This window comes from Balaenoptera physalus (genome assembly GCF_965194825.1).
Source record: "Balaenoptera physalus genome assembly, chromosome: 10".
Classification (NCBI taxonomy): Eukaryota; Metazoa; Chordata; class Mammalia; order Artiodactyla; family Balaenopteridae; genus Balaenoptera; species Balaenoptera physalus.
The window spans coordinates 9,317,324-9,343,697 of record NC_138889.1 but is presented as its reverse complement, the minus strand read 5'-3'; the positions used below and the strand labels follow the sequence as shown (position 1 = coordinate 9,343,697).

Below are 26,374 nucleotides of genomic sequence, written 5' to 3'. Positions count from 1 at the left end.
GAGCCTTTCACTTTTTCTTAGTAAGGGCTTGCTTTTGAACAAGTCATCTTTCTTTGTTCCAAAAATGAAATGTGGAGTAAAACTCACCCAGTGACCACTGTGGTTCAGAAAGAATGACTGATGGCCCCAGGAAGCCAGGGCCTGGAAGCTGGCCCACGGGTGGCGTCCAGGAGTGCAAGCTCTCAGGCGTCCTAAAGCTGCTCCCCTACCTCTCTCTGCCCCTCCTGAGAGGCTCTTGGCCTCTCTGTGTCTCTGGGAAACAGCACACAAGGAGCAGGAGGGGGATGAGGTCTGTGGAGCCCAGCTCGTTGATTTCCATCTGACTTCCTGGTCACCTGGTCCATGCCCTAAAAGAGGTCATTGCTGGGGAACTCTAAGTTTTAAGCTTTTTGACCCATTTCCTACTAGAAAGTAAGAGACTGCATGCTCCCCAGCCCGATGGAACGGCTCCACCAGAGGAGCCGGGAAAGTGCCCATGATTCCCAGCCTTCTGGCAGTTTCCAGAGGATTGCAGACACCACTGTCATGCTCCTGATCATGGCAAAGAATTCCTGGGCTGGATAACCAGCTTTCAGCCCCTGGTTCCTGGACAACTCAAGCAGGCATGTGAGTCTCCGGATGTTGAAATGTCACTGAAACTACCAAATGTGCTTCTAGCCTCTTCATGAGGCCAAGGAGCCTGACAGGAAACAGCTCTGTGTGGGTCTAGACAGAGCACCATCTACCTGGTTTGGAGTCTGTTGAGACCCAGGAGGAAGCTGTCGAGAAGATAATAACACTGTGTGCTTAGCCAACATCTTTTCCCCAGGGGGCTCCCACTGCCGCTGTAGAAGCTCCTTCCTCAGAAAAGACCGGTACACGGTCTCCAGAGACGCAGCCCCATTGTCTCCATAGAGACAAGGTTCTAGTGGGCTGGAGACTAAGGCGTGACCAGAAATAGTTGCAAAGTCAAGTCACGGAGCTTGTCTGGGACAGAGACCGCAGCTTCGACTTCTGGGGCTTGGCCTTGCTCCAGGAACACCGAAGGCAGGGAGGCAGGAACGAAGGGGCATGTGTCAAGGCGTGACCACCACTGCTAGGCATGCAGCCCCGGATGAACCTCTGCTGTTGCTAAGTAAGGAACCCAAGAGGCCCTACGTGTCTAGGACAGGCTTTAAACCCTTGTTGTGCCATTCCCTAGTGGCGTGACTTTAGCCAAAGGAAGTGGGAAATGATTTATTGGGTGCCTAAATGTGCCAGGCACTGTGCTAACCTCGGAGCCTGGCTGTCTGACTCCAAAGCTCATCTCTCCATGGGAGCATCAGTGCCACGCTTGGAGCCGGAAGACCTGGGTTCGAGGCAGAGCTATGTGACTCAAGAAGGTCACTTCCATTCTCTGGACCTCAATTCCTCTTCAGGCAAATAGAATAATCTCTCCTCTGCTGACCCCATAGGTAGTGGTGAGACTAAAATGAAATAGCACGGTGAAAGAATGCTCTCTCATATTCAGTGTGTATGATAAATAGGTAGTTTTCAGACCCATCTGATATTTGGGACCATGTGAGGGAGGTTTTTAAAAAACACAGATTGCTGATGGTCTAATTCAATGGTCCTCAGAATCTGTGTCTTGAAAAACACCCCAGTGGGGACTTCCCTGGTATTCCAGTGGTAAAGAATCCGCTTTACAATGCAGGGGACACGGGTTCGATCCCTGGTCAGGGAACTAAGATCCCACGTGCCTCGGGGCAACTAAGCCCGTACGCCATAAGTATTGAGCTCGCGCGCCTCAACTAGAGAGCCCACACGCCACAAACTACAGAGCCCACACGCCCTGGAGCCCGCACTCCACAACTAGAGAGAAGCCACCACAGCGAAGAGCTCGCGCGCTGCAACAAGAGATCCCGCATGCCGCAACTAAGACCCGATGTAGCCAATAATAAATAAAAACAAAAGAAAACAAAACAAAAAAACACCCCAGTTCTCAGGCAGGTTTGTGAAACAGCTCATATTTACAAATGTAAGAAATGAATATCATTTCCCCAGACCTCAGGGATGCCAAGATTTTGCTTCCTCTCTTTGTCCCAGCTGAGATGGGGCCAGCCCAGGCCCTGCCCACGGTCTCTACCCATGAAGTTCTCCGTCCCATTCCTTTACTAATGTAACTTGGCCTCTCAGCACCTCCCAGCAAAGACCCAGAGTAGGAGGAGAGGGCAGGAAAGAGAAGAGTCTGAGCCAATGCATAAATTGCCTTTAGTTACCCAAACTGGGGAAGCTGGCATGGAGGTTAGCCAAGCCACAAGTCTGAGAACCAGCCAGAGTTTGAATAAGCCGGTGAAGTATCCAGGTGATAGCTCACTCTTTTGCCTCTGGCTAGTAAAAATGTGTTGGTTGAATCCCAAGACATACATCTTATATTTATTTGACTGGCTTTGCTTGTGTTTTTCTAACCTTGCTGGATATTTTTTCCGAGGGGCAGGGGGTGGGGTTGGGAGAGAAAGTCTGGGACAACTTTTTACGTTTGAAATTCCCAAATAGCCTTATTCAATGACGAGCACTGTGGCATGGGTGATGCCAAACCAGAGATTATTAAAAAGTCACTGCCATTAGTTTTAGGGTGAGTGGCATGGAGTGGATCCCCCCCCCCATTAAATTTACCTTCCACGTTTGCCTCAGCCTCACGTCATCTCAGTATTGCTTTACACCCTGGAAGAATGTTTGGCTGGGAGGTTGGGACGAGGGGAGCTCAGGCTTGGAGCAGACTCAGAGCTGAAGAGTCAGGCTTCGAGGATTCCTGGGTGTTAGCACCGAGCCAGACACATCTTATAAGTGAGGGGACTGAGGCGTGAGGAGACTGAGACAAGAGGTGCTAATTCCCAATCCACCTTCATTCCTTGGGTGCCCACGCTGTCTCTGTACTTTCAGGTTTGGGCTGTTTTTATCTGCTTACTTGCCTTCAACAGCTGTTGAACTGCTGTGATTCCAGGAGCACCTTGCAGCCTAGTTCTTGGCACAGGGTGTGGGGCCAGTGTTTGTGGAGGAAGGAGGGCTGGGTTCTAGACCTGTTGCTGCTACGCAGCTGGGGGACCGTGGGCAAGTCGCTTGGACGTCTAAGCCTCAGTTCCTTATCTGTACCTCAGGGAGCTGAAATACTCAGATTGTAAGGGCCCTTCCAGCTTCTAGGCTTCTGCAGGTCAGACTCAGCGTTACCCTGGAGCTGTACAAATGAGAAGGCCAAGAGTTCTGCTCAAAGAATAAACCTCGCTGGTGGGGAGGCCCTCACCGATCCCAGAAAGGAAAAGTCGAGGCAGGAGCCGCTCCCTCCCTTCCCCAAGGTCACAGCCGAAGAGGTGAGCCGAGTATGGGAGCGAGGCCTCCTCCCGCCCCACGCCCGCCCCCCCCAGGAGCCGGATGGGAGGCCCAGGCGTGGAGGAGGGGGAGCCAGACTCCTGCCCCGCTGCTGCTTATTTATAGCCCGTGCTCCTCCAGCCCTGGGCCGGACAGTACAGGAGGGTAGAAAAGGCAGCTCGGAGGAGATGCCAAGGGGGCTTAAGCAGCTGAATCGAATGAGACAATGAGACGTATAAGTCAGTACCGACTGCCTCTTCCTGGGAGAGGCTTGGCCAGCTTCCCGGGTGCCAGGGTCTGGGAGGTGACGCGCCCTGGCTATCCCCTGGCCTTTGATGCCTCTCCTTTGTCTGTTGCTCCCTGTGTGCAGTCACTGGCTCCAGGTTTCCTCCAAGTGCACGTTTCTCCTCACTCCACACTCTAGACCTTCCTGCAGCCTGAAGGCCCAAACTCCTCCTGGTCCTAAAACCAAAGCTAGGAAGCCCAGGGCCTCCTTTTCCCCCTATTTCCTTGGCCGTTTTCCTGCCTAATTCCTTACAGCTGGCCTTTTGGGCAGGTTACCCGGTTCAAGCCCTGTTTTTACACGTGGACCTGTGGTCGGGGGCACCGGAGGGTGGGCGCTAAGCGACCCTGGTGGGTCTCCTCAGGCTCCCTCCTCTACACCTCATTCGCGCCTGCCTTGCTGTCTCCAAACGAAGCCTGGAGACCCCGACCTCTTGCACCCAATTCCTTCCTCACAAACCCTCCCGAGCAGAGCAGAGCGCCCGGCCGCCAACCAGGGAGGCCTTGCTGCCCTTCTCGGAGACCCACGGCCGAGCCTCCCTCCTGGCCCTCTACATCAAGTCTAAGCGGTATTAGCCCAGCTCTTAGATGGCAATGATGAGGGTACCGGGGGGGGAAATGGTTTTCTTAGCTGCTTTGGATTGTCTGGGGGAAACGGGCAGGCAGTGACAGTGTGGGGTGGAGGGGACCCCCGTGGTGGGCTCTGTGTTGGGGGCCGGAGGGAGAGGAAGCAGCCGATGAAATGTGCCCGAGGCTGGCTGAGGGGAGGCTCATGTGAGATTCCTGGAAGACGGGTTATGAAGAGGCCAGGAGGCTATTTTTTATTATTATTTAGCAAATATTTTAGTAGCCGTGATGTGTCAGGCCCTAAACTACGTGCTAAGGATACAAAGAGGATATGTTGGAGGCCACTGTGTATGGATCTTGGTGTAATAAGTGCTGTGCTACAGGTACTGGGAAGCGAGGCCCTGGAGTGGGGGTGGGGCATCTGGAGACAACTGAGCGTGAGCAGGTGAAGCCTGGTACTCAGGCCTGGCCTCGGGTTGGAATCACCTGGGGAGCTTTCAACACCCGCCCCCGCCCCCCCACCAAAAGCCCTGGCCACACCCCTGACCAATTAAATTAGAATCGCCGGGGATGGAACCTAGTTACCAATACTGGAACTTGCCAAGTGAAGCCAAGGTGGGGACCACTGGTTTATGGGATAATTTATGTCTCAGGTTTGCAGGGGAATGGGATGGCTAAATGCATGACTATTGTTGGTTGGTTTTTTTTCAGATTGAGCCTGCTTATTCACACTTTCTAGGGAGCCATGAGAATTGCTTTCTGGATTTGGGTCTGGGAGGAGCAGGAAAAGGGAGGAGGGAAGGCAGGAAGGGGGAGGGGAGAGGAGAAACTTGGGGCTGTGGCATCTAAGCTCTTAGTGGCATTGTCACAAACCACGCCTCCCTTACTGCCAGGACCTCCTGCAGAACTCCCCCAGTTCCATGTCTGGAGTCTCCAATAACCCCCAGGGGATTGTGGTCCCAGCCTCAGCGCTCCAGCAGGGCAACATCGCCATGACAACTGTCAACTCACAAGTGGTGTCAGGTCTGTGCAGCGGATTGTGGGGAAAACCCCTGGGAGGAGGCCGGGTGGCCCTGAGGGAATTCCAGGGTTGGGGGGCAGGGCACTGAACAAAACGTCCTAGGAAATGGGAGAGGTGCCCCCTGCCAAGGGAGGGGCTTCCAGCTGAGTTTCTTGACTAAAGTGTTCTGTAAGCTTATAGATGGTTAGCAAGACCTGATGGTGGTGGTTTGGAACAAATTTGGGTCAAAGTCTCATAAGCCCGTCAGAGACCCTTCCGCCAAACACACAGACAGACTCTATTCTCTGGACCCCATCCCCATCCCACCCCTCCTCCACAGGGGCTGAATGCCTCCAGAGTAGAGAGTGTTTACACGTGAGTGCCAAGGCCATTGGGAACCCTGCTTGCCCTCACTCCTACCCACCCCTATGGCAGGGGACTCCAAAAGTGGTTGTCTCCTCAGGTGGAGCCTTATACCAGCCGGTTACCATGGTAACCTCCCAGGGTCAGGTGGTCACCCAAGCAATCCCCCAGGGAGCCATCCAGATCCAGAACACACAGGTGAGTGTGTGTGTACAGTGTAGGTGTGTGCACATGTGAATGGGTTTGGGGGAGGGCGACCGTACGCTGTACTGCCTGCTAGGCACTTTACACCAGTAACTCCTTACATCCTCATTATTCCTCTAAGGGGTATCATTACCCCCACTTGACAGAAAAGAAGGTGGGTGTTGGAAAGGTTTTATCAGCTGGGATTTTGCTGCCTCTCGGGGTTACATCGAGGGATCCTGCACTTCCTATTGCTGGTCTACATACACTCCGAGCCACTCTGTAGCTCAGTGAGGTAGAGCGTACACAAGGGGGCCAGGGTGGGAGTGAGAAGATCTGAAGTCAGAGGCCCGAGATCTGACATTAACTCTGCCATCTCGGATAAGTCACCTAACCTCTCTGAGCCTCTGAGTTTTTATCCATAGACGAGGGATTAACACCAGCTGCACACAGCCCCAGCAGCCTACAGAGCTGATGTGAGGGCTGACCACGGCAATGGATAGGAAAGCGCCGTGCAGACTCTAATGTACCCCAGGAACGCTACTAACTATTGGATGGTTTACGGCAAATCTCTCTCTCCTGTGCCCTTTGCATGACCCTGTTTCCTCTGTCTCCTCTCTCATCCCCTTCTCCCCCTCCCCTCTTCCTCCTTCTTCTCCTTCTTCCCTTCTCCCATTCTCCGAGAGGCTGGCGCTGGGTGACAGGAAAGGGAACCTCCCCCGGGCCCTCAGAATGAGTTGGGAAAGGGGATTGGCAGCGAGAGGCTGCCGTCTCTATGGCAACAGGTCCCTAGCCGCTGGCCCGCCAGGCTGCTGATGCTGGTTTTTTCTCCACGTGCCCTGAAGGTTAACCTTGACCTCACCTCCCTCCTGGACAATGAGGATAAGAAGTCCAAGAGCAAACGAGGAGTCTTGCCCAAGCACGCCACCAATATAATGCGTTCTTGGCTCTTCCAGCATCTCATGGTGAGTGTGTGTGTGTGTGTGTGTCGGGGTGTGGAGCTGCAGCGTGGGATACGAATAAGCCCTTGGGCACCAGGCCATCCTCCCTAGATCTGCAGAGGGCGTGGCCTCAACGAGAGGCCCTCTGATAGGGATACCATCTTCCAGAGGCCAGGGCAGAGGGAGGCTTAAATGGGACCTACAGCTGGGAGTTCCAGTGCTTGCGGCTGCTGCCTCAAAAAAGTGTGGCATCGATGAGGGAGTGGGGACAGACGCATTCTGGAGAGAACGAAGTACTGGGCAAGCGGACAGGGTGGTCTCAGGGACAGGGCGAGACTCCGTGGGAGCCGGGGCTGTGCTCACTGGTTCAGGACCTCCCCCCGCGGTCGGCCATGCTCACCCCTGCCCTCTCCCGTGGAAGAAAATGCTGATTCTCCACCAGGACTCTTCTGCTTCCCGAGTCCGCAGTGCTGGGGGAAGCAGAGGGTGTGCGTCCATTTCCCTCTGATCAGAGGAGGCACAGGCTGGGGAGCCGTGGGTGAGCCCACCCCCCGGGGGAGCAGCCCAGGCCGAAATCCTGGCCTCACGTAACCAGCCGAGCTCAGAAACGCAGAGCAGCTGCTTTCATGAGCCTCTTTCGTAAAATGACGACACAGCCTCAGATTTAAGTATAATGTTTATAAAGCACCTGCCGTGTGCACCTAACATGACGGTAGTTGTGTTTGTGTGCAGTGTAAGTTGCAGCAGACAGGCCTTGAATATCAGGAGTGACTTCAAAACTGCGACCTCCTAGTATCATTCAAGGGCTGGAGCAATAAAGAAAGCCAGTGACTCTGTCTGGGCTGAGTGTGTGTGTGTGTGTGTGTGTGTGTGTGTGTGTGTGTGTCTGGGGTGGGGAGGTAGATTCTTCGAGCACAGGCGGGCTCCCAGTGGTCTGCAAGCTCTTGGCCTGGCACGAGTAATAGACACACAGACAGAAGACAAATACCAAGCTTGGGGCTGTAGATATATTGGTCGGAAAAGTGTGGGGAAGAATCAGGAGTTAGGGGGACTCTTTCTTCAGAGAAAAGGAGAGAAAGCCAGTAGATCGTGGGAACTAATTAATCAGTCAATCATCAGCCCTTTATTTGAAATGGAAGTGCCTCCAAAAGCCAGGGCGCCCAGGCCCAGGTGCTCCTAGGATCTGGGGATCTTAGGATCTCCTGCCCCCCAGCAGATGGCCAGAACTGCTCTGAGGTGCTGGATGTGGCCTGAGCTCTGCACCTCCCACCGGTATGTACACCCTCCCCGCCGACTCTGGGGAATGAGGACTCGGGGCCGCCCCAGCGTTTGCTGAGGAAGCACATCTTGAAGGCACCACCTTGGGAGCAAACAATAACCAAATTTGGAGAGAAAGCGCTGGAAGGCTGAGGGTTAAAGCGAGGAAAGGAGGTTAGATAGACTCCCGGAGCCTAGTGATGAAACCAGGCCCAGCCTCGGCCTCTTACTCTGACTCAGTATCTGGAGCTCGTGGTGGGGATGCCCAGGTCTCCTGCCTGTTCTCTCTTCCATGTTGTTAGAGAGCCAGAGGGCTCGGATGGACTTGGTGGCCCTGAGAGCCCAGTGTCTGTGAGAAGCTCCCAGCCCCAGCGCCGGGAAGAGGGCCTCTGTAGGGGAGGTTCTGTCTCTGTGCACTGACCCGTAACACCCAAGTTGGGGTCACCCCGGCTACCTCCCTGGCCCCAGCCATGGACCTAGAGGAGGCCATGTGTTATGCTGTGATGCTGTGTAACTGTAGGGCTGTGGGTTTGGTGGAAAGCTCGTGGGCTTTTGAGGCAACCAAACCCAGCTTCACATCTAGGCTTTCCCTCTTCCTCTGTGATCTGGCCACACTCACCTCTTGTGGCGATCATGACAGAGCAGTGAAATGAGTGCAAAGACCCTAGCACACTGGGTCTTATTAAATGTTCGTTCCCTCCCTTCTCTTCCTTTCCCTACCCCCATCATGAAGACTGATGTGAACACACCTACAACCTTACTTCTGAGGGGAGAAAAGGCAAGTATAGGAGGGAGAGGAGCTGGGTGTCCAGGCCAGGGCCCCCCACTGACTCCTGTCACTTCCGGTGCCTCCCGCACCCGATGGCAACTCACCCCTGAGTTAGGTCTTCAGCCTGAGACGGAGGGTCACACTATCCATCCCTCTTCTGACCTTGGACTCAGTTCATGTCCTGCCTCTCGCCCTGCCCTTCGCCCCCCTCCTGCTGAGCCCCCTCAATAGCTCAGGGTCTTTCCCTTCCACTCCACAGCCACCTCCAGCCAGACGTGGGAAGGCAGAGGAAGGTGGAGGCAGGGAAGAGAGGGTGTAGCAGCTGAGCACAAAGCAGAGGGGAAAGAAGGACCCAGGTTAGAGCTGCAGGAGGGACCTGGAACGATGGCGGGGACCTGCTGAACAGCGTGAGTGAGGCCGTCACCCGCCCCAGGCCCTCTGCCTCTCAGAGTGCACTCAGTGTGGATACTGTTGATAAAGCACTTGACATTGGCAAGTCCTCCGCCACTTAATGCCTTCCCCACAGAGGCCACGGAGAGAGGACAAGAGAGTGACCCGTGGGCCTTTAAAGTCAGAACTCAGAACTTCTGGAAGAGGGGGAGGAAGAAGATGGGGAGAAGTCCAGGCTCTAGGGACTTAGCATGACGCAGTTGTCCCCTGCAGGCCAAGGCTGGCTCCCCAGATACAGGTGGGCACACATTTCCCCTAAACCCCAGCTCAGGAAACAGCCTGTGAAGGCTCTTGGTAACAGGGCACAGTGGAAAGAAGACAGGCTTTCAAGCCAGACAGACAGGAGTATGAATTGAGGCCCTTCCACTAGCTGGGCAATCACTTTATTTCTTTGAAAAAGGAGATAATACCCATTTTCCATGGTTGAGAAAACTAAGTGAGATAACTTATGTAAAGAGCCATGCCTGATATACAATCACACTCAAGAAATGTGAACTTTCTAGAACAGCAGACCAAGAGCAAGTTTTTGAGGCCAAGGCCCAACATCTGTGAAAGTTATTTAGAGGTAGATGGCTGTTGTTCTGTTGTTCTGATCTGTAATACCTCCTGATTATCCCATCATTTGACCCTAAGAATACATTGACTAATACTGTTACTTACCTGTTCTGTGTGTATATGTGTGTGTCGAATCTACATGTTGTATATCTCTGACTCAGCTGTCAATTGTTTAAGAATAGAGATCATACATGATACCTCTTCTCTTCTCTGGGCCCCAAAGCATTGCTTCCCAAAATGGGTACCTTTATAGGATGTTATAGGTGTTGCTCCCAAGAAAGGGTACCCTGATGAAACAGATTTGGGAAAATCTGGTTATACGAAGTTTAGCTTATTTCTTTACCCTTAGTATACTAGGGGGGCGTCATGAATTTGCAAGAGGGGGCATGGCTTGAAGCTTTTCCCAAATATTTGATCACTCTGAGTCACTCTTGTTTTCATTGTTGCTCTGAGGAACAACTCTGAGACTGTAGTTCTTGGAGAACCCCACTCTGTGGCAACGTTGTATTAGGCACATAGTAGCTGTTCAGTCTTAGAAAAGGTATGAAAAAGGGCAGATCTCAATATCAGTCGATGTTCTCATATCCAGTGCAGGGGAGACTAATCAACTAATCTGTTGATTGTTTAATTAGAAAAGTTGATTGAAGAAAGAAACAACCATTAAAAAGATACATTTTATTTTTTTAATTTATCTTATTGAAGTAGAGTTGATTTACAATGTTGTGTTAATTTCTGCTGTACAGCAAAGTGACTCAGTTATACATATATATATTTACATTCTTTTTCAGATTCTTTTCCATTATGGTTTATCACAGGATATTGAATATAGTTCCCTGTGCTATACAGTACGACCTTGTTGTTTATCCATCCTAGTTTACATCTGCTAACCCCAAACTCCCAGTCCTTCCCTCCCCGACCCCCGTCCCCCTTGGCAACCACAAGTCTGTTCTCTGTATCTGTGAGTCTGTTTCTGTTTCATAGATATGTTCATTTGTGTCATATTTTAGATTCCACATACAAGTGATATCATATGGTATTTGTCTTTCTCTTTCTGACTTACTTCACTTAGTATGATAATCTCTAGGTCCGTCCATGTTGCTGCAAATGGTGTTATTTCAGCCTTTTTTATGGCTGCGTAGTATTCCATTATGTGTGTGTGTGTGTGTGTGTGTGTGTGTGTGTGTGTGTGTGTGTGTGTGTATACCACATCTTCTTTATCCATTTATCTGTCGATGGACATTTAGGTTGTGTCTGTGTCTTGGCTATTGTGAATAGTGCTGCTGTGAACATAAGAGTACGTGTAAGATACATTTTATTTTGATTTAAAAGACATACATAATATATTTGTTTGCTAATGTTTTGATATAAGGACAAGGTCATTTTCTGATTAAAGTTTGTCATTTTACTTGCACAAACTTCTCCTATAAGATCTGTAAATTTCATCTTTACTTAAAATGGAATAAGAACTTTGGCTTTTGGGAAGTAATCTGTCTGCAGGATATTTCTAGATTTTTATTGTGTATCCCAGTCTCTTATACTTGTCTCACCCGATCTCACTTTTAAGCAAATTTGAGTCTGGAGTCTTTCCAAAGCACTCCACTTAGTTTTCTTAGCAACAGCTCTTGCTTTTTGCACTCATATTTTATTGGTTTACAGAATAAAGTTACATAATTACAGTAACACGTATAACTGGCATAAACTAGTCAACACAAACACTGCTGACTTTCTGACAAGCACATAAATTGGCTAATGAACATTCTACAAAGTAACCTATTCATCTCAAGCCTTCAGGACACTGTAGACAGCAGTTCTAATGGTTGACAGCAGAAAGGGAGAGCGTGGTATAATCTGCAGACTTGTTTAATAGAGATCGGTTATTAGAACTTCTATTGTAGATGCTGGCTTTCCTGTTTTCTTCTTTCCCTCAGGCAGAAGTTAGTATTCTTTGATTCCTTTTGCCCTGGGTCCGAGGCTTCTTGTGGCACTAGCAGCTATAGAAATGTATTCAGATGACAGCGTGCTCCTGAGATGGAGGCTAAACCCCAGAGCCTTTTTGCTGTTAGGCTGCAGTGAGACTGGGATGGTTTCATCCATTAGTTCCTTGCTTCTGGGTCCCTGAAGAATACAGTGAGATTTTCTTGCTACTGCATTTTGGCTGAAAGCAGCTAAACTCCTGCTGGAAGCAATCATTCCATTGTAAATCCAGATAGGGTGAGAAACCCTGGCAGAGGGTCCTCTCCGTGGAGGAGAGAGGGAGGGGGGCAGCTCAACCCCCGCTTCTGCCCTCATCCCCTCTTGTCCAGATCCCAGCCTCCCCCTGTCCTGCCTGGGTGATTCTGTTTATTCCCATCAAAAATGTGACTGTTCTCTGTGCTGCTGTTACCCAGGCACAGGAGCAAGTTTACAGAGTATTTTCTGTGTGGGGGGAGAGGGTTGGGGGAGCCTAGAGAAGAAACCAAGCCCCAGCGGCCCTGCCACCATCAAAGGAGCCCCTCCTCCCTTAGCTACTTCCGTGTGCCAGGTGCGGGCCAAGCATCTTCCTGCATCATCTCGTTTCACCCGCCCAGCCAGCGGGTGAAATGATCCTTGTTTTACCAATAACAAAACTAGGCTCCATGAAGGTAACGCATTCCCCAAGGTCCCGCAGGATTTGAACCCAGGTCTGTGTGGCTTGAGCCTCTAATGTCTCACCCACTAGGCTGTTACTGCCTCTGCATTGACGCAAGAAACCACAGCATCTCTCGGTTCCCGTGCAAAGTCTAGGTAAAGCAAAGGGGGACCCCGACCCTCAGCTGAGGCCCAGAGCCCCGTCCTGGGACAGCTGCAGGATTTTGATAGCCTGGCCCTAGTTTCAGATACAGTGAGGCTGTCTCACTATCTCATCCCTTCCTCTTCCTTCCGTATCCATCACATTCACAAGCCTGGCACGCATCCAGCCAGGGTCACAGTTGCACTCTGCTTGCAGCCATCTCATCCCCGCCCCACAGAGCTGAGGACCTTGCTCCAGGGCCCTCGTATAAACTCGGCTATAGTCACAAAAGCTGAGTGCACAAAAACACCAGGGGCCTTCTCTGTTTGATTCTTTTGGTATTGAAATATAACTCACATGCCATAAAATTCACTCTTTTTAACTGTACGATTCAGAGGTTTCAAGTATATTTACAAAGCTCTGCCATCATCACCACTATACAATTCCAGAATATTTCATCACCCTGGAAAGAAACCCTGTACCCATTAGCCGTCACTCCCCTGCCTCTAGAAACCAGTGATCTACTTTCTGTCTCGATGGGTTTGCCTATTTTGGATAATTCACATGAATGAAATCGTACGATATGGAGTCTTTTGTGACTGACTTCTTTCATTTGGCGTGATGTGTTCAGGGTTCATCCATATTGTACCATATAGCAGTGCTTCATTCCTGTGTATGACTGAACAGTATCCCATTGTGTAGATAGACCACATTTTGTTTATCCGTTCATCAGTTTATGGACATTTGGGTTGTTTCAACTTTTGGGCCTTGAGTGATGTTGCTACACACATTCGTGTACACCCCACGATTCTGAGCCCGTCCTTATCTTTGAGATTCTTTGTCAGATTCCCAGCCATCCTCACCCACAGGGCTAGAGCCTCACATGCTGGGCTCATCCCCGCTGGAAGAAACAGGGTTGCTGCACAGCCGGGTACAGCGTGTGCCCTGCACACAGGCTCCCAGCCAAGGAAGGCTCGTGGAGGTGAGATCCAGTTGGTTGCCTCTGCGCCTTGGTGTTGCCTTCAGTCACTCAGCAAACATTCTTGCCCCCTTCCCTGTGCCTAGCATTGTATTAAGCTCTGAAGGAAGCATGCATCTATCCCTGTCAGAGGCCCACGTACAGGCTTCATCGACAGCTGACTTAGAACAGTGGTGGCTCTCACAACAGAGAGAGGCAGTCTATGGAAAGGGCATGGTACTCGGAGGCAGGATCTAGATTTGAGTCTCACTGCCCCCTCTACGTAGCCAGCAGACCTGCGGTGAATTGCTTAACCTCATTAAGCCTCAGTTTCCTCTGCTGTAAAATGGGAATCACGATACCCAGCTCAGAGTGTTGTTGTGAGGATAGAATAAGATGATGGATGTGAAGGTACTTTGTCCTGATACAGACACAGATGCTGCTACAAATACCCACAGTCTCCCTCCAGGAATCCCCACAATCTGCCCTGCCTTGAAAAACGCTGAGAGAAAACTTGACACTTCCAGGGAATCCGTGGAGGAAAGTAAGAAACCTTGAAAAGCAAGAAAATGGCCTAGGGAGACTGAACCATTCTTGTTCCAGAATACCTTGTCTGCTACTTTTTCCTTTAACTTCATCACCTTATCTGAAATCTCACTCATCAGAGACCCACTTAAAATTATCCAATCCTTGTCAAAATACCTACAGCGAGGCCCTGAGGCCATCACTCCTTCACAGCTTAGGTATGAATTAGTCCAGAAGCTTGGTTTTCTATACCCACTCAGCTAAGATCACTTTCATGGGAAAAGTGCCAGTGCTTATTATTGGTAGAAGATGAAGATTAGAACATTTTTAAACACAGCATTTTGAGGAGGTAAGCCAGACTGGGGTGCCAGAGGAAAGGTTCCTAGCAATTGTTTTCAACCTCTTCTAGGTCCTTGACCCTTTTGAGAATCTGATGAAAGCTTTATCTCCATCATCATGAACATAGTTGCAGGGGATTTGACCGTGAAGCCCTAGAGGCCAGAGGCCTCCAATTCAGGAAGCTGACTGTAGGATAACATGAAGACCCGGGGACTTGTGAGAGGGGTGCTGGAAAGAGTCAACAAGGCACCAAAAAGGGAGAAGCTGACAAAGTCTGTGCTCTCCAGTCTCAGCGTTTACCCAGGTCTAGTTCTGTTCCCTGAAAGTAGAGGAAGATCTCTTGTTTGTTCTTCCTGAATCCCGGGGGCTTCTCTCCACCAGAACACAGATCTTTAACTCAACTGTCCACTAACACCTAAGCTTCAGGTAGGAGACATGGTTTCAGCACTCAAAGGGCTGATAAATTAATCGGGGGAATAAATCATACACATACTATGAGCGGTCAACCCATGATGTAATCAAGTGCTGTTACACAAACACACACGCAAGGGGTTGGGGAATAGACGACTCGATAGAGGTGAGGGGGCTTTGCCCATCCTGCTGGTCAGACACATCCAGCATAGTGTGTCCAGGACTGAGCATCAGATATCAAAAGGTCCTTCGACAAGTTGTGTCCAGAGAAGGGCAGCCAGGATGGGGAAATGTCTGTTCAAACGACTTCGACAGGAAACGTGTCACATGATGAATGGTTAAAGGCTGGGGATGTTTGGTCTGTAGAAAAGATTAGTTCCTTTAGGGCAGCCTGGTACAGTAGAAGGAACAAGGCTTTGGAGGCAGACAGACCTGAGACTGAGCCCTGCTCCATTTTTTACTGACTATATGACCTTGAGCGGGTCAATTAACTTCTCTGATGTCAATTTCCTCTTCATAAAATGGAGATAATAATACCTACCTATGGTGAAGATCAACAATATGTTAAAAAGCACAGTAGCTGACAGAGGTGGAATGGACGTGGTTAAAGATACAGGGGGTGTGGGTCCCAACTCTGCCACGTACCCCCAATATAACCTGGGGCCAGTTTTTAATGCCTCTGGGCTAGTTTTCTCATGTGTAGAAGGTACCCCCCTCCCCGTCCCCCTTCCCCCACAAATATGCTTCAAACAATCAGTTGTGGGAATAGCACTGTTAATACGTAGGCAGCCTGATACAAGCTAGAATTCCCCCACCCTCTCCTACGCATTGTCACACCCACAAACACACGCAAAGGGAATGGTGACAAGTACCAGTTACCCCCTAGGGTCCTATGATCGGTCAATGAAGACATACTGAACACTCGGCACGGGCCAGGCATTTTCCTCGGCACCAGTGAGGTGGGGATGAAAAGACAGGTGTGGACCCTTTTCTCAAACATTGCAGCCTGTCTGGTTGGGGTGAAAAGCAACAGATCATCCTTGTAGTGTGTGGAATCCTGGGTAGGGTGAGGGCTCAGAGCTCATGGGGGGGACTTAAAGGGTTGGGGGCAGGTTAAGAAGGACCAATCTTGCTGCCTTGAGAAGGATGGATTGAAGAAGAAGCCAGAGGGAGGGAGAGTGGTTTTGTAATTGCAGGAGGGTGAACATGAATGTGATTGTTACACAGAACAGCCATAAGTGGATCTCACACCATACTGTGGAGTGAAATACTGCATGCTATATGATTCCATTTATATAGAGTCCAAAACCAGGCAAAACTAAACCATAATGGTTAAGGATGTAACATAGATAGTAAAACTATAAGGAAAAGCAAAAAATGTAATTACCATAAACATCAGGTTATCTTTGGGGAGGATATCTTTGTAGGTAAGTGATTGGGAGGGGGCAGAAAAGGGGCTGCTGGGGTGCTGGTAGAATTCTATTTTTTGACCTGGCGGGTCCAATACATGGGTATTTGTGATACTACACCAAGCTATGCATTTCTGTTCTTTGTGCTTTTCTGTGTGTGCACAATTGTAAGTGGGGAGGGGAGTTGAAAAGAGAGAGAAATGGAAGAGTGGGACATATAAGCAAGGGCAGCTACAGCAGGAAAGGGAGGGTCCTTGGGTGACTTGTGTGCTCCTCTCCATCCCAAACTGCTCCAGCATCTCTGAAGTCAGGGTGTGCCCTGCATCTCCGATGTGATGAAATGTGGTTGTTTCAGGGCCCGTCACCATCCTGGCTGCCTCCCTCCATCTGGTCTCTGGCCCTTCTAGAGCAGCGGCCACGCTATCAAGCTGTGGCCGCAGCAGATCACGTGCCCACAGTTGGTCAGGAGCGAGAAGGGAAGGAGGGTGTGTTTGACCCCAGTGCAGGAAAGTGGGAAAGCCAGCTCCAGGCCCTGCTCCAGCGGCAGCTCCGACTCACACCTGCAGGCCGCTGCTTTTCCCACGCGCTGTGTCCCTCCGGGACGCGGCCGGCCTCCTGCTGGTCTTCCTGGGCTAGGAGGTGCGTGCACCATCTTGGGTGGGCTTTGAGTGAAAGACGTGGCCGGGGGCCCATGGGCCAGCCTGGCTGAGCTGCTTTCAGACCCGGGACACTAGGGGGAACCCGTAGTTCAAACTGAGAGATGCCTTCAGCTTCAATTTAGCCCAGATGAGACTTGAGTTACGGGGCCAGAAGGGGGAGGTGTCAGGGAAAGAGTTTGGTTAGACGTCAGAGGAGCGTCCTAATGCCAACTGTGGTGTTGTGAAACGCCTGCTCAGTACACATCCTGCAATTCCCTTCCCCAGAGACTAAATATTCAATGATACCATGTCTGGGAGTCTTCGCCATGTGGCGCAGAGTGAGTCAGTGCAGCACACGTGCTTTGCCTGCATCATTCATTCAATCATCCCTGAAGTCCAAGGAGTAATCACCATCTTCTCATTTCTATTTTAAGCCCAGGAAACTGAGGATGGCATACATCGAACGATAAATTGCCAAGGTCACGCGGCTGGTTAAGTCGTGGGTGCAGGACTTGACCTCTGCAAAGGCCATGCTCTTAACCACCAGGCAGCACTGCCCGGTCACCTGAGGCTCCCTGCTGGCCCTGAAAAGGAGCTGTAATTTTCTGGTCCATCCTCTGTCTCTTCTAGAGGGCTGCTGTCTGTGCCCTTCCCTCCCGACTCCAGAGGAGTTCCTGCAAATAGTGATCAGAGAGCAGCTGCCGCGGCCTCATGGCTCACCACCGCCTCGCTGGACTCCTCTCCCCGTCCCTGGCCTCGAGCCGTTCCGATGGTGCTAAAAGTAGCACTGACCAAATCGAGGGCTGTCCAGGGGCCAGGACTATTTTGACTCTGTCCTCAGGAATCATCTGGTGTGAGGCGTAGACAAGCTGGAGGCATGGACAAGCTGGAGTGCTTCCATGAGCTCTCAGACGTGGCGCCAGGAATGTTCTGGCGACACACCTGTCCCCAAGGCCGTGCCAGATGCTGCCACTCACCCCATGGCCTCCCCCGCATGCCTTACGAGACACTGGTCCCAGGAGCGCTGGGTGGTGGGACTTGCCCCCCAGGAGGATAAGGGCTTTGTATCCCTACCATAAGAGGACAAGCAGCCAGTTTCAGGGACCCTGCCTCTGCTCCCTCTCCATTAATTGGGAGCACATTACTCTGTGGACTGATGGCATCCACTCAGAATGGCGGCCCGCACCAGAAGCCTCCTTAGAGACAGCAAACATTATCTGGGTGAGCCTGAAGCATTTCCTTCTCTGGAGGTTTTTAATGGTGGACGAGATTTGCATCTGACTGACTTGAATGTAAGTCCCAGTGCAAAGCCCCTGTCTGGAATGCCCAGGTCCTCCTTTACTGGGATGGCTTGGCCATTCTTCAAAATCCAATTGAAGTCCCTCCTCCCTAGGGAGGGCTCCCCTGGCTTCTCTTACCACCCGATGGGTACTTACACACGACTTTTTTTTTTTTTTTGGCTCCAGAATCTGAGCTCTTTACTAAGACAGTTTACAGACTGCAGTGCTGAAGACACACTACTTTCTAATAGAGGCTTTTTCCTTTGCCTGTAGCGTTTCCCTCTAAGCTGTGAGCTCTACGGCCGGGTATTGTTCGCTTGCGGGCACCTCTGGGGTAGCAGCTTCCCAGCGTTTGTGGTTGATGAACCGGCAGAGTTGGCGAGGCTCTGGGAACAAGTTAGCCATCTCCTTCTTGTGCTGGTTCACTCATCTGTGTCATGCACAAACGCTGAATATCCACTCTGCCTGTTACTGGTCTGGACACTGGAGATGCAATGTCTAATAAGACTGGGTCCCTGCCTGAGAGCAACTCCCAGGAGAGGGGGAGATATCTATCACCATGTAGTGGGCTAAAGGCAATTATTCAAGTGCAGCAGTGACTAACTTTGCCCCGGGGAGCTGGGGGGAAAGGCCTCACAGAGGACTGGACCTGTGAAAGGTCTTTGCAGAAGCTCAGAAACGCATGCAGTGGAAAAGTGTGAGAAAGAGCATTCCAGCAGAGGGAACAGCATGTGCAAAGGCGTGAAGGTATGAAGGGCCTAGTGGGGCCCGGGAAGGCCAAAAGGTTACTATATTTTTGCTGTGTTCTCAGACCGGTTGCCACGGGTGACAGGGAAGCTGCTCGGCTCCTTATCAGGGCCGCTGAGCTTGGAGCTCCACGGGGCAGGGGAGGAGGGCTGGGCCACCACCCCTCCCGGGAGGGTGTCAGATGCATGGAGCCCCTGGGAGGCTACAGTCTCCTCCCCACCTCCCTCGGCTCCTTCCCAGTTAGATGAAACGGGCTCCTATGACACTGACGTGCTTTCCTTCTTGTCACAATCATATGGATCACGAGTCCCGGCTGCCCTGGCGTTGTGGTCAGGGTCAGAGGTGTGGATTAAAACAACACACGACCCTGACTGCTTCAGTCAAGGGGCCCTGAGGACACCGAAGAGGTTCCTTTCCTTTGTCACCCATAATGAGAGTCTGTGGAGGTGGTTGGTCTCAAGTTCATCCCATAGAGAGCTTTAAGCACCTTGCCAACGTTGTCCAATAATAGTATGAAGAGCGATCTCTTATCGAGCGCTTTACAAGTATAATTTCTTTTTTCTTTTTTTTTCTTTTTTCTTTTATTTATGGCTGTGTTGGGTCTTCGTTTCTGTGCGAGGGCTTTCTCTAGTTGCGGCGAGCGGGGGCCACTCCTCATCGCGGTGCGCGGGCCTCTCACCGTCGCGGCCTCTCTTGTTGCGGAGCACGGGCTCCAGACGCGCAGGCTCAGTAGTTGTAGCTCACGGGCCTAGTTGCTCCGCGGCGTGTGGGATCTTCCCAGACCAGGGCTCGAACCCGTGTCCCCTGCATTAGCAGGCAGATTCTCAACCACTGCGCCACCAGGGAAGCCCCCGTATAATTTCTTTTAATCATTAGATGACTTTATGATGTGGGGTTAAGTGATGGGCCTGAGATCTCACAGCTCTTCATGATAGAGCCAGAATCTGAGTCCCGGTCTTCAGGACTTTGGAAAGCCCAAGCACCACTATCTCATACCACCTCAATAAGGGGATGATTCTGACCTGAGGACAGCTTGGCCCTCTACCCTGAGAGCTCCCAAACCTCCCGTAGCTGCCAGGGCAAGGCTCTGACCCATTCAGACGCTCATCACACCTGTATTGCAAGCCTGCTGGGTGCCAGGTGTTATGCAGAAGCCTGGGAAAGACACACAGACACATAGACCCAGACATCATGGGGCTCACCACCCAGTGGGATCCAGAAGGTCCCCTAACCCACTGCCACCCCAAACTTTCCCAGTCTTTAATGTGACCTATTCAGCCTCCCCGGCGCTTTGGCCAACACCCACTTCTCCTAAGCTTCTCTGGTGCTTGTTACCCAAACCCCGGCACCTACCGCCTTGTTTCTGCTTTCTTTTGCTCGGCAGCCATTTGTACTTCAGGTACATGTGGCGGGTGTTGGGGATACATTAATAAGAGCTGGTCTCTGCCCTCATGAAGCACGATCCAAGAGAGAGACAAACGTGTAATCAGTGCAGGACTGAAGGCCCTGCCCCACGTCCTCACTCACCCTCACAAAGACACTGACTCCGTCTCACAAAGTGGCAGCATGAAGTGATGGGGGGAGCCCGGACCAATGTCAGAACTGAGTTCCGAGCTGATGCCGCCATCTGGGGGACAGTGGAGATAGTCCTTCAGTTTCTTCACCTAACCTGCCTCTTACCAAGTTTTACCGATATGCTTTATTAAGTGAAATTAAGTGCATGAAAGCATTTCATAGGCTATAAAGTATGACACAAGTCGTAGTTATCATTATATTTATCTTCTGTCTCCTAGGATGCCTGCATGAATCTGCACACGTAGTAGATATTCAGTAAATGTCAGTTAGTTTAAATTAAATGGATTCGTTCACCCGTTTACCACCTTCTGAGAGTCCTATGGGCTTTGAGGCCATTGTCAATCCTAATGTTGATAATGCCTGACCTGCCTGTTTGGGGGTGGACCAAGTGAGAATGTGACGCTGCTTTGGAAGCGATCAGTATTGAACTGTACCGACCCTTGGGAAACCACTTGGTCCTCCGCCACGGGGGGCTGGGCTCAGGGCAGGTGGCCCTCCTCAGGCACAGAGCAGCCTCCCTCCAAGCCCTTGGCCGTCCTTTCTGGGGAACAACATTACACTTTCCCCTTTTTGGGCTTCCAAACCACTGGGGCTACCTGGCCCGCGATGCTGCCTGTGTCGTGGGCATGGTCTCTAGGGGGACCAGGCCACCACGTGCCCACCCCTCACTAGCCCGTCACCTCTCATTTCAGCACCCCTACCCCACAGAGGATGAGAAGAGGCAGATCGCAGCCCAGACAAACCTCACCCTCCTGCAAGTGAATAACTGGTGAGTTAGTATCGCCTGCCCAGAGGCTCTCAGACCCAGGGGCCACTTGCTGGGCAGGGGAATGCATAGCAGGGGAAAGAGGCTAGAGTGCCCAGCCTGGCCTCAGTCTCAACCTGGTGACCATGCCAGCCGTCCCATGTGGGCTGGAAGCAGATATCTGGAATCAACACCTATAGCTTTATCTGCAGCTTCTCAGCGCCCTCTCCTGGGAAACTGTGTCAGGAACATCACTGGAAGCTTCTTGCCTAATAGAAAACCCAGCCCCACCTGCACTACAGACACACAAGGGTGCCTGCATCCCACGACCCGAGGCCACCGGTGGTCATCTGGTCTACTCACCACCCATGTAAAAACAGCTCAAGCTGAAACACTCTGCAGGGCTGGGAGCAGGAAGGATAGGGAGGAGTTGGCAGTTCTCACCCCACAGGGCTCCCGTGCTCCCCTCCTCTGTGGCCGGCTGGGGTGTCATAGAAATCTCAGAGGGCAAGTTCTGGCTGGATGGGAGCAGACCCTTGGCCCTCTGGAGAGAGGTCAGGTCAGAGGTTACTGCCTTTGACTGGGGGGGCTCTTCCTTCCTCTGTTCAGTCCTGACCGGTCTGGAGCAGAGATTCCTGACCCTTCTCACGCATTCATCCCACGCTGGTTTGTGGTCACCAAGCCCCCTGGTGACGTCACGAGCTCCTCGGTGCCCAGGGCTCATCACAGCTGTGCTTCCACACCCTAGACCAGACCCCGGTCTGTTCCGTGCAAGGACCAGCTGCTGAGAGTCTGGAAGCGGCTTGGCGCTCTCTGCACACACACGCACACGTGTGCACACACATGCACACACGCACACACAGACACACGTGCCTGCGCACACATGCTCCCGCCCCCTGGTGGTGACTTACCTGTCTCCGTCTTACCCCTGGGCAGGTTCATCAATGCCCGGAGGCGTATCCTGCAGCCCATGCTTGACGCCAGCAACCCCGACCCTGCCCCCAAAGCCAAGAAAATCAAGTCGCAGCACCGGCCCACCCAAAGGTTCTGGCCCAACTCCATTGCTGCAGGGGTGCTGCAGCAGCAGGGCGGTGCCCCGGGGACAAACCCCGATGGTAAGAGCTGGGGCTGAGGGTACTGTACACGGGGGCGGGGCGCTGGTTGGGAGGGGGCTCCTGGAGCTCCTACGGGTGCAGCTGTGCACAGAGTCAGGGGCTGAACGTCTACACACTTGAGTGGCCGTGTCAGCTCTGTCACAATAGTTATCCCTACCCGATCCCCATCAAACGACGTATGTCAGCCTGAAAGAAAGGGATTTTTTTTTTTTGCATATATTTTAACAAGCCAAAAGCAATCTCACAAAGACGAGTGGGAGTCAGCTGGTGGTCATCTGAGTCAGTGGTTTCTCAGCAGAGTCCCCCCTCCTCAGTCCCACACCCACCTGAAGTCCCTCAGCACCGGTGAGTGTTTGCACAGTTCCCCAAGAGCCAGGGCCATCTATACATACCGAAGCAGGCAGCTGGCTTGTGAACGGAGGCCAGGAAGAGCTTTGTTTTCCCAGCTTCTCCATCACACCCTCCGTATACACGTTTCTAATTGCCGGTCGCCTGGTGCACAATGAATAATTCAATGAGCCACGAGCCAGACAACATTTTATAGCTTAGCATGTGAAGCTAGCTCTGTGTGGGAAGTGGAGTGGAGGTGCACACGTGTGCAGGCGTACCTTCATGTATGCGTGCATTTACGTGACTGGGTACCAGTTCTGTGTGGTGGGCAATAGTCTTATGAGGTAGAGTAGAAATCAACAGATTTTGAGCTTGACCAACCAGGGAGAGAATCCCAGCTATATCACGCCTGACTGACTGTGTCATTCTGAGCTAATGACTCAACTGTCTGAGACTGTTTCCTCCTCTTTAGGATGGGGATGATAATACCTACTTACAGAATTCTTCGAAAGGCAACAGTGTTTGACATACTTACCCAGAAGATGCTCAGGAAGTGGTACCCAGGAGTGCCGCTGCTTGGGATGGGGCAGGGAGTGGCTGACAGGGGAACAGACAGGAGGCTTCACGCCAGGGGACTGTCCAGTGTAGGAGCTCACCACTGAATCCACTGGCTTTCCTGGGCCTGACCCCTGCCTTCTTCTCTCACGTAGGTTCCATCAACCTGGACAACCTGCAGTCCCTGTCCTCCGACAATGCCACCATGGCCATGCAGCAGGCTATGATGGCCGCACACGACGACTCATTGGATGGGACAGAAGAAGAGGATGAGGATGAGATGGAGGAGGAGGAGGAAGAGGAGCTGGAGGAGGAGGCCGACGAGCTGCAGACAACAAACGTCAGCGACCTGGGCTTGGAACACAGTGACTCCCTGGAGTAGTCGGGCAGCCCAGATGGCACTGATCACCGAGCAGGAGAGGAGTGTCGTCAGGAGGGCTTCAGGGTGGGGGGGAAGGAGACACGGGCAGACAGCACCGAGGAAGTTGGACCCTGGCTTCCCAAAATCAGTAGCTGGAGGAAATGCAGAGGAAACACCTGCTCCTTCCCAACCACCAAGCTTCAACCAGTACCCTGGCCCCACTGCCCTAGAGCTGCAGGGGACTCCGTTTGGCGGGGCCAGTCGAGCAGCCTAGACAGGAAGGCAGGAGTGAGATCTGGACTCACCAAATCCCTGAGGACAGATGGCACCCAGGCCCCCCAGCCCCCGCCACTGAAGGACTTGCGTTGTTTCCAAGCCCTGCGCTGTGAGGTGGATCAGTGCTGTCCACAGAGTGAGCCTTTGCCAGGGAACAGAGTTAGTTAGGAGGAAAGGGAGGGATAAGGGGGGTCTGGGTTCCACCTCCAGAGGGTTCTCAGCTCCTCTGAGAGACATTCAAGGGCAGGAGGGAGCTTGAACGTATAACCCATGGCTGGAGGAGGGGAACGGCCTGAGGCATCACATCCGGCACCAGAGTGGGACCTGGATTCCCTAGAGCTCCTCTCAGTCCTCCAAGGCCCTGTCTCTGGGCACAGGCAACCGTGGACTTGGGAGAGAGGGATGGGAGCCACCAGAGCCGCCTTCTCTCTCTCCTGGAAATCAGTGGTAAGCTGGTGGGCTCATTTATAGGAGGTTAGGCGGAGTCCCTTCACCTGGGTTGGCTCCAGGACCCAAGGAGATGGCAGAACCTGGGCTAGGAGCCATATCAAGGTGACTTTGGGGACCACAGCTGTCCCCAGTGGTCACAGAACTCAGCTCCTGTAACAACAGGACAGCAGTGTCTTATCCCAGATGTTCCAGCCCTTGGATGGAGCTCCCAGACTTCCCACCCCCTCCAGGGGCCATCAGAGAGGGTGGAGACGGGTTAGCTTGGAATCTGTCCACCCTCCCCGTCCCTCACTGCTGTCCCCCTGCTCCCAGGCCGGCTCCACCAGCCTTCATCCTCTCGTCTTCACTCTATCCTTCAGAGGAGGCAGAAGAAACATTGGAAAGCAGCATCCAGCCCAGTGGGAAGCCAGGGGTTGGAGAAGGTGCTACATCCCTCTTCCCATCAATATCCAAAGTGTGGAGGAGGTGCCCCACCCCCCACCTCACTGTTCTACACACCATCACTTACACAGCACTGGAGGAACTGGGGCTCCACCAGGAGGAGGAGTCTTCCCACCATCTGCCCAACACACACCCTCCCACCCCAACATCCGGTCCCCCGGGGTTGGCACCCCATCCTCCCGGTCCCTCCCACCCCTATGGCTGTGAATGACGGGACTGATCACACGTGTGTTTTCCATTGAATTTAATTTAATGGACTTGCAGCTTCATTTGTCAGTTGTGCGTTGGCCATCTCCGTCAGTGGCAGGATGTAAGCGGCTGCCTGGCTCAACTCGAGGGCCCCCGCAGGGCCCCCTAAGGAGGAGCAAAAGGATGGTGGCTTTCCTGAGGTCTCCCTGAAATGAATGTATTTCTTCCCCCAAAAGAGCTGATATTTAATGTTTTAATAGGGATTTTTGAGAAACAAATAACCTTATTTATAATCTGGGTGATCCAATCATTTTTTACTCCCTTTTGATGCCATAGGTAGAGGAAAGTCTAGCTTTTTTGGCGTGAGACTTTTGCAACGTGAAGTGGGATAAAATACATTTCCTGTTCTGGTTCATTTTTCTTGTTCGCACACACACCCTTCCACTTATCACTTTGGACAGGCATCCCACCCCAGCACAGGCACACCTGCACACACGTGCCCACACATCCTCCTCCCAGCCCCCTCCACCTGCCTAATGTTATGCAACCTCTTCTGATGTATCCACCAAACCAGTACTGAATGTGGCCGAGTTTTCAGTAAACCTTATTACCTACCATAATTCTGGCATGCGATTCTCTTTTTCTGTGATTAGGGGTTAGGGGGACCCTGGACCAGAGAAAACTTGGAGGCCTCAGCATACTCCTTGTTGACCTGAATACCCATGAACGGACCAAGGAAGAGGGCTTTCTGGGTGTCCTCAGTTTACCTGTCTGGGGAGGAAGACGGCCAAGTTCGGTACACTCAGCACAGACGTGTCTGCTCCGAGACAAAGAGATGGAGGAGGGAAGACAGGAGGAGGCTCTGCACTGCCCTCTCCTGGCAGGCTGCCCCCATAGCAGGGGAGCTCTTCCACCACACTCTACCCTTAAAGCCCCTGGCTTTTCCGACCTCCATGCAAGCTGGGGCCACCACTGCCCCTCCCCCAGCCCTCACATGCCCTATCCCTCAGGTGAAAGGTCCCGGGAATAAGGAAGGAGAGGCAGTCTTGACTGCCACATTGAATCCAGGAGCTGTGTCCAGAGGGTAGCCTGCCCTTTGAACCCCATAATTCAGCACTCTATTCCCTAGGACGGGAAGAAATTTAGAGGCAGCTATCTCCCCAACTAAGTGAGAGGCAGTCTTTCATGTTACTTTCAACCTAGAGGTTTCCTTATCTGGGCCCTGTACTGGGGTATCGGTTTAGAAGCAGGAGGGGGAGTTCCTTGTTCCCATTCAAAAAGGCTGCAGAGTTTACACTTACCCGTGGACACCCTCTGGCCAGGCTGAAGATGGGAAAGGGAGCGATTCCACAGGCAAAACGGGCCTCCACGCAGCGTGGATAGCGGTCCCCAGGGTCACCGCCTCCCAGAGCCCAACCCCCAGTCACACCTGGAGATTCTGCAAACACAGCAGAGACACCGCCTCTGGGCAGTGAAAAAAGTCTCAAGAGCCACAGGACGATGATACCTAGAACCTCACCTTCCAGAGCCAGGAAGACAGCTTTCAAAGCAGTGATTTCCAAGGAACACAGTCTTAAAAGATATGCTATC

General features: G+C 52.1%; 1 protein-coding gene across 6 annotated transcripts in view; it reads left to right on the top strand.

The window, feature by feature from the left end:
• Positions 1-25,404, top strand: part of PKNOX2 (PBX/knotted 1 homeobox 2) — a 257,918-nt gene extending 232,514 nt beyond the window's left edge. For 5 of the 6 annotated variants that reach the window (XM_082475901.1, XM_082475900.1, XM_082475903.1 and 2 more), the window contains 6 exons: positions 5,067-5,196; positions 5,637-5,734; positions 6,565-6,684; positions 21,015-21,091; positions 22,004-22,182; positions 23,223-25,404. In XM_082475901.1, the coding sequence (XP_082332027.1) occupies positions 5,067-5,196; positions 5,637-5,734; positions 6,565-6,684; positions 21,015-21,091; positions 22,004-22,182; positions 23,223-23,449 (831 nt within the window). In that variant the 3' untranslated portion in view covers positions 23,450-25,404. The remainder of the gene's footprint in view (positions 1-5,066; positions 5,197-5,636; positions 5,735-6,564; positions 6,685-21,014; positions 21,092-22,003; positions 22,183-23,222) is intronic. The other variant, XM_082475905.1, reaches the window with a different exon arrangement.
• The last annotated feature ends 970 nt before the right edge of the window (positions 25,405-26,374 follow it).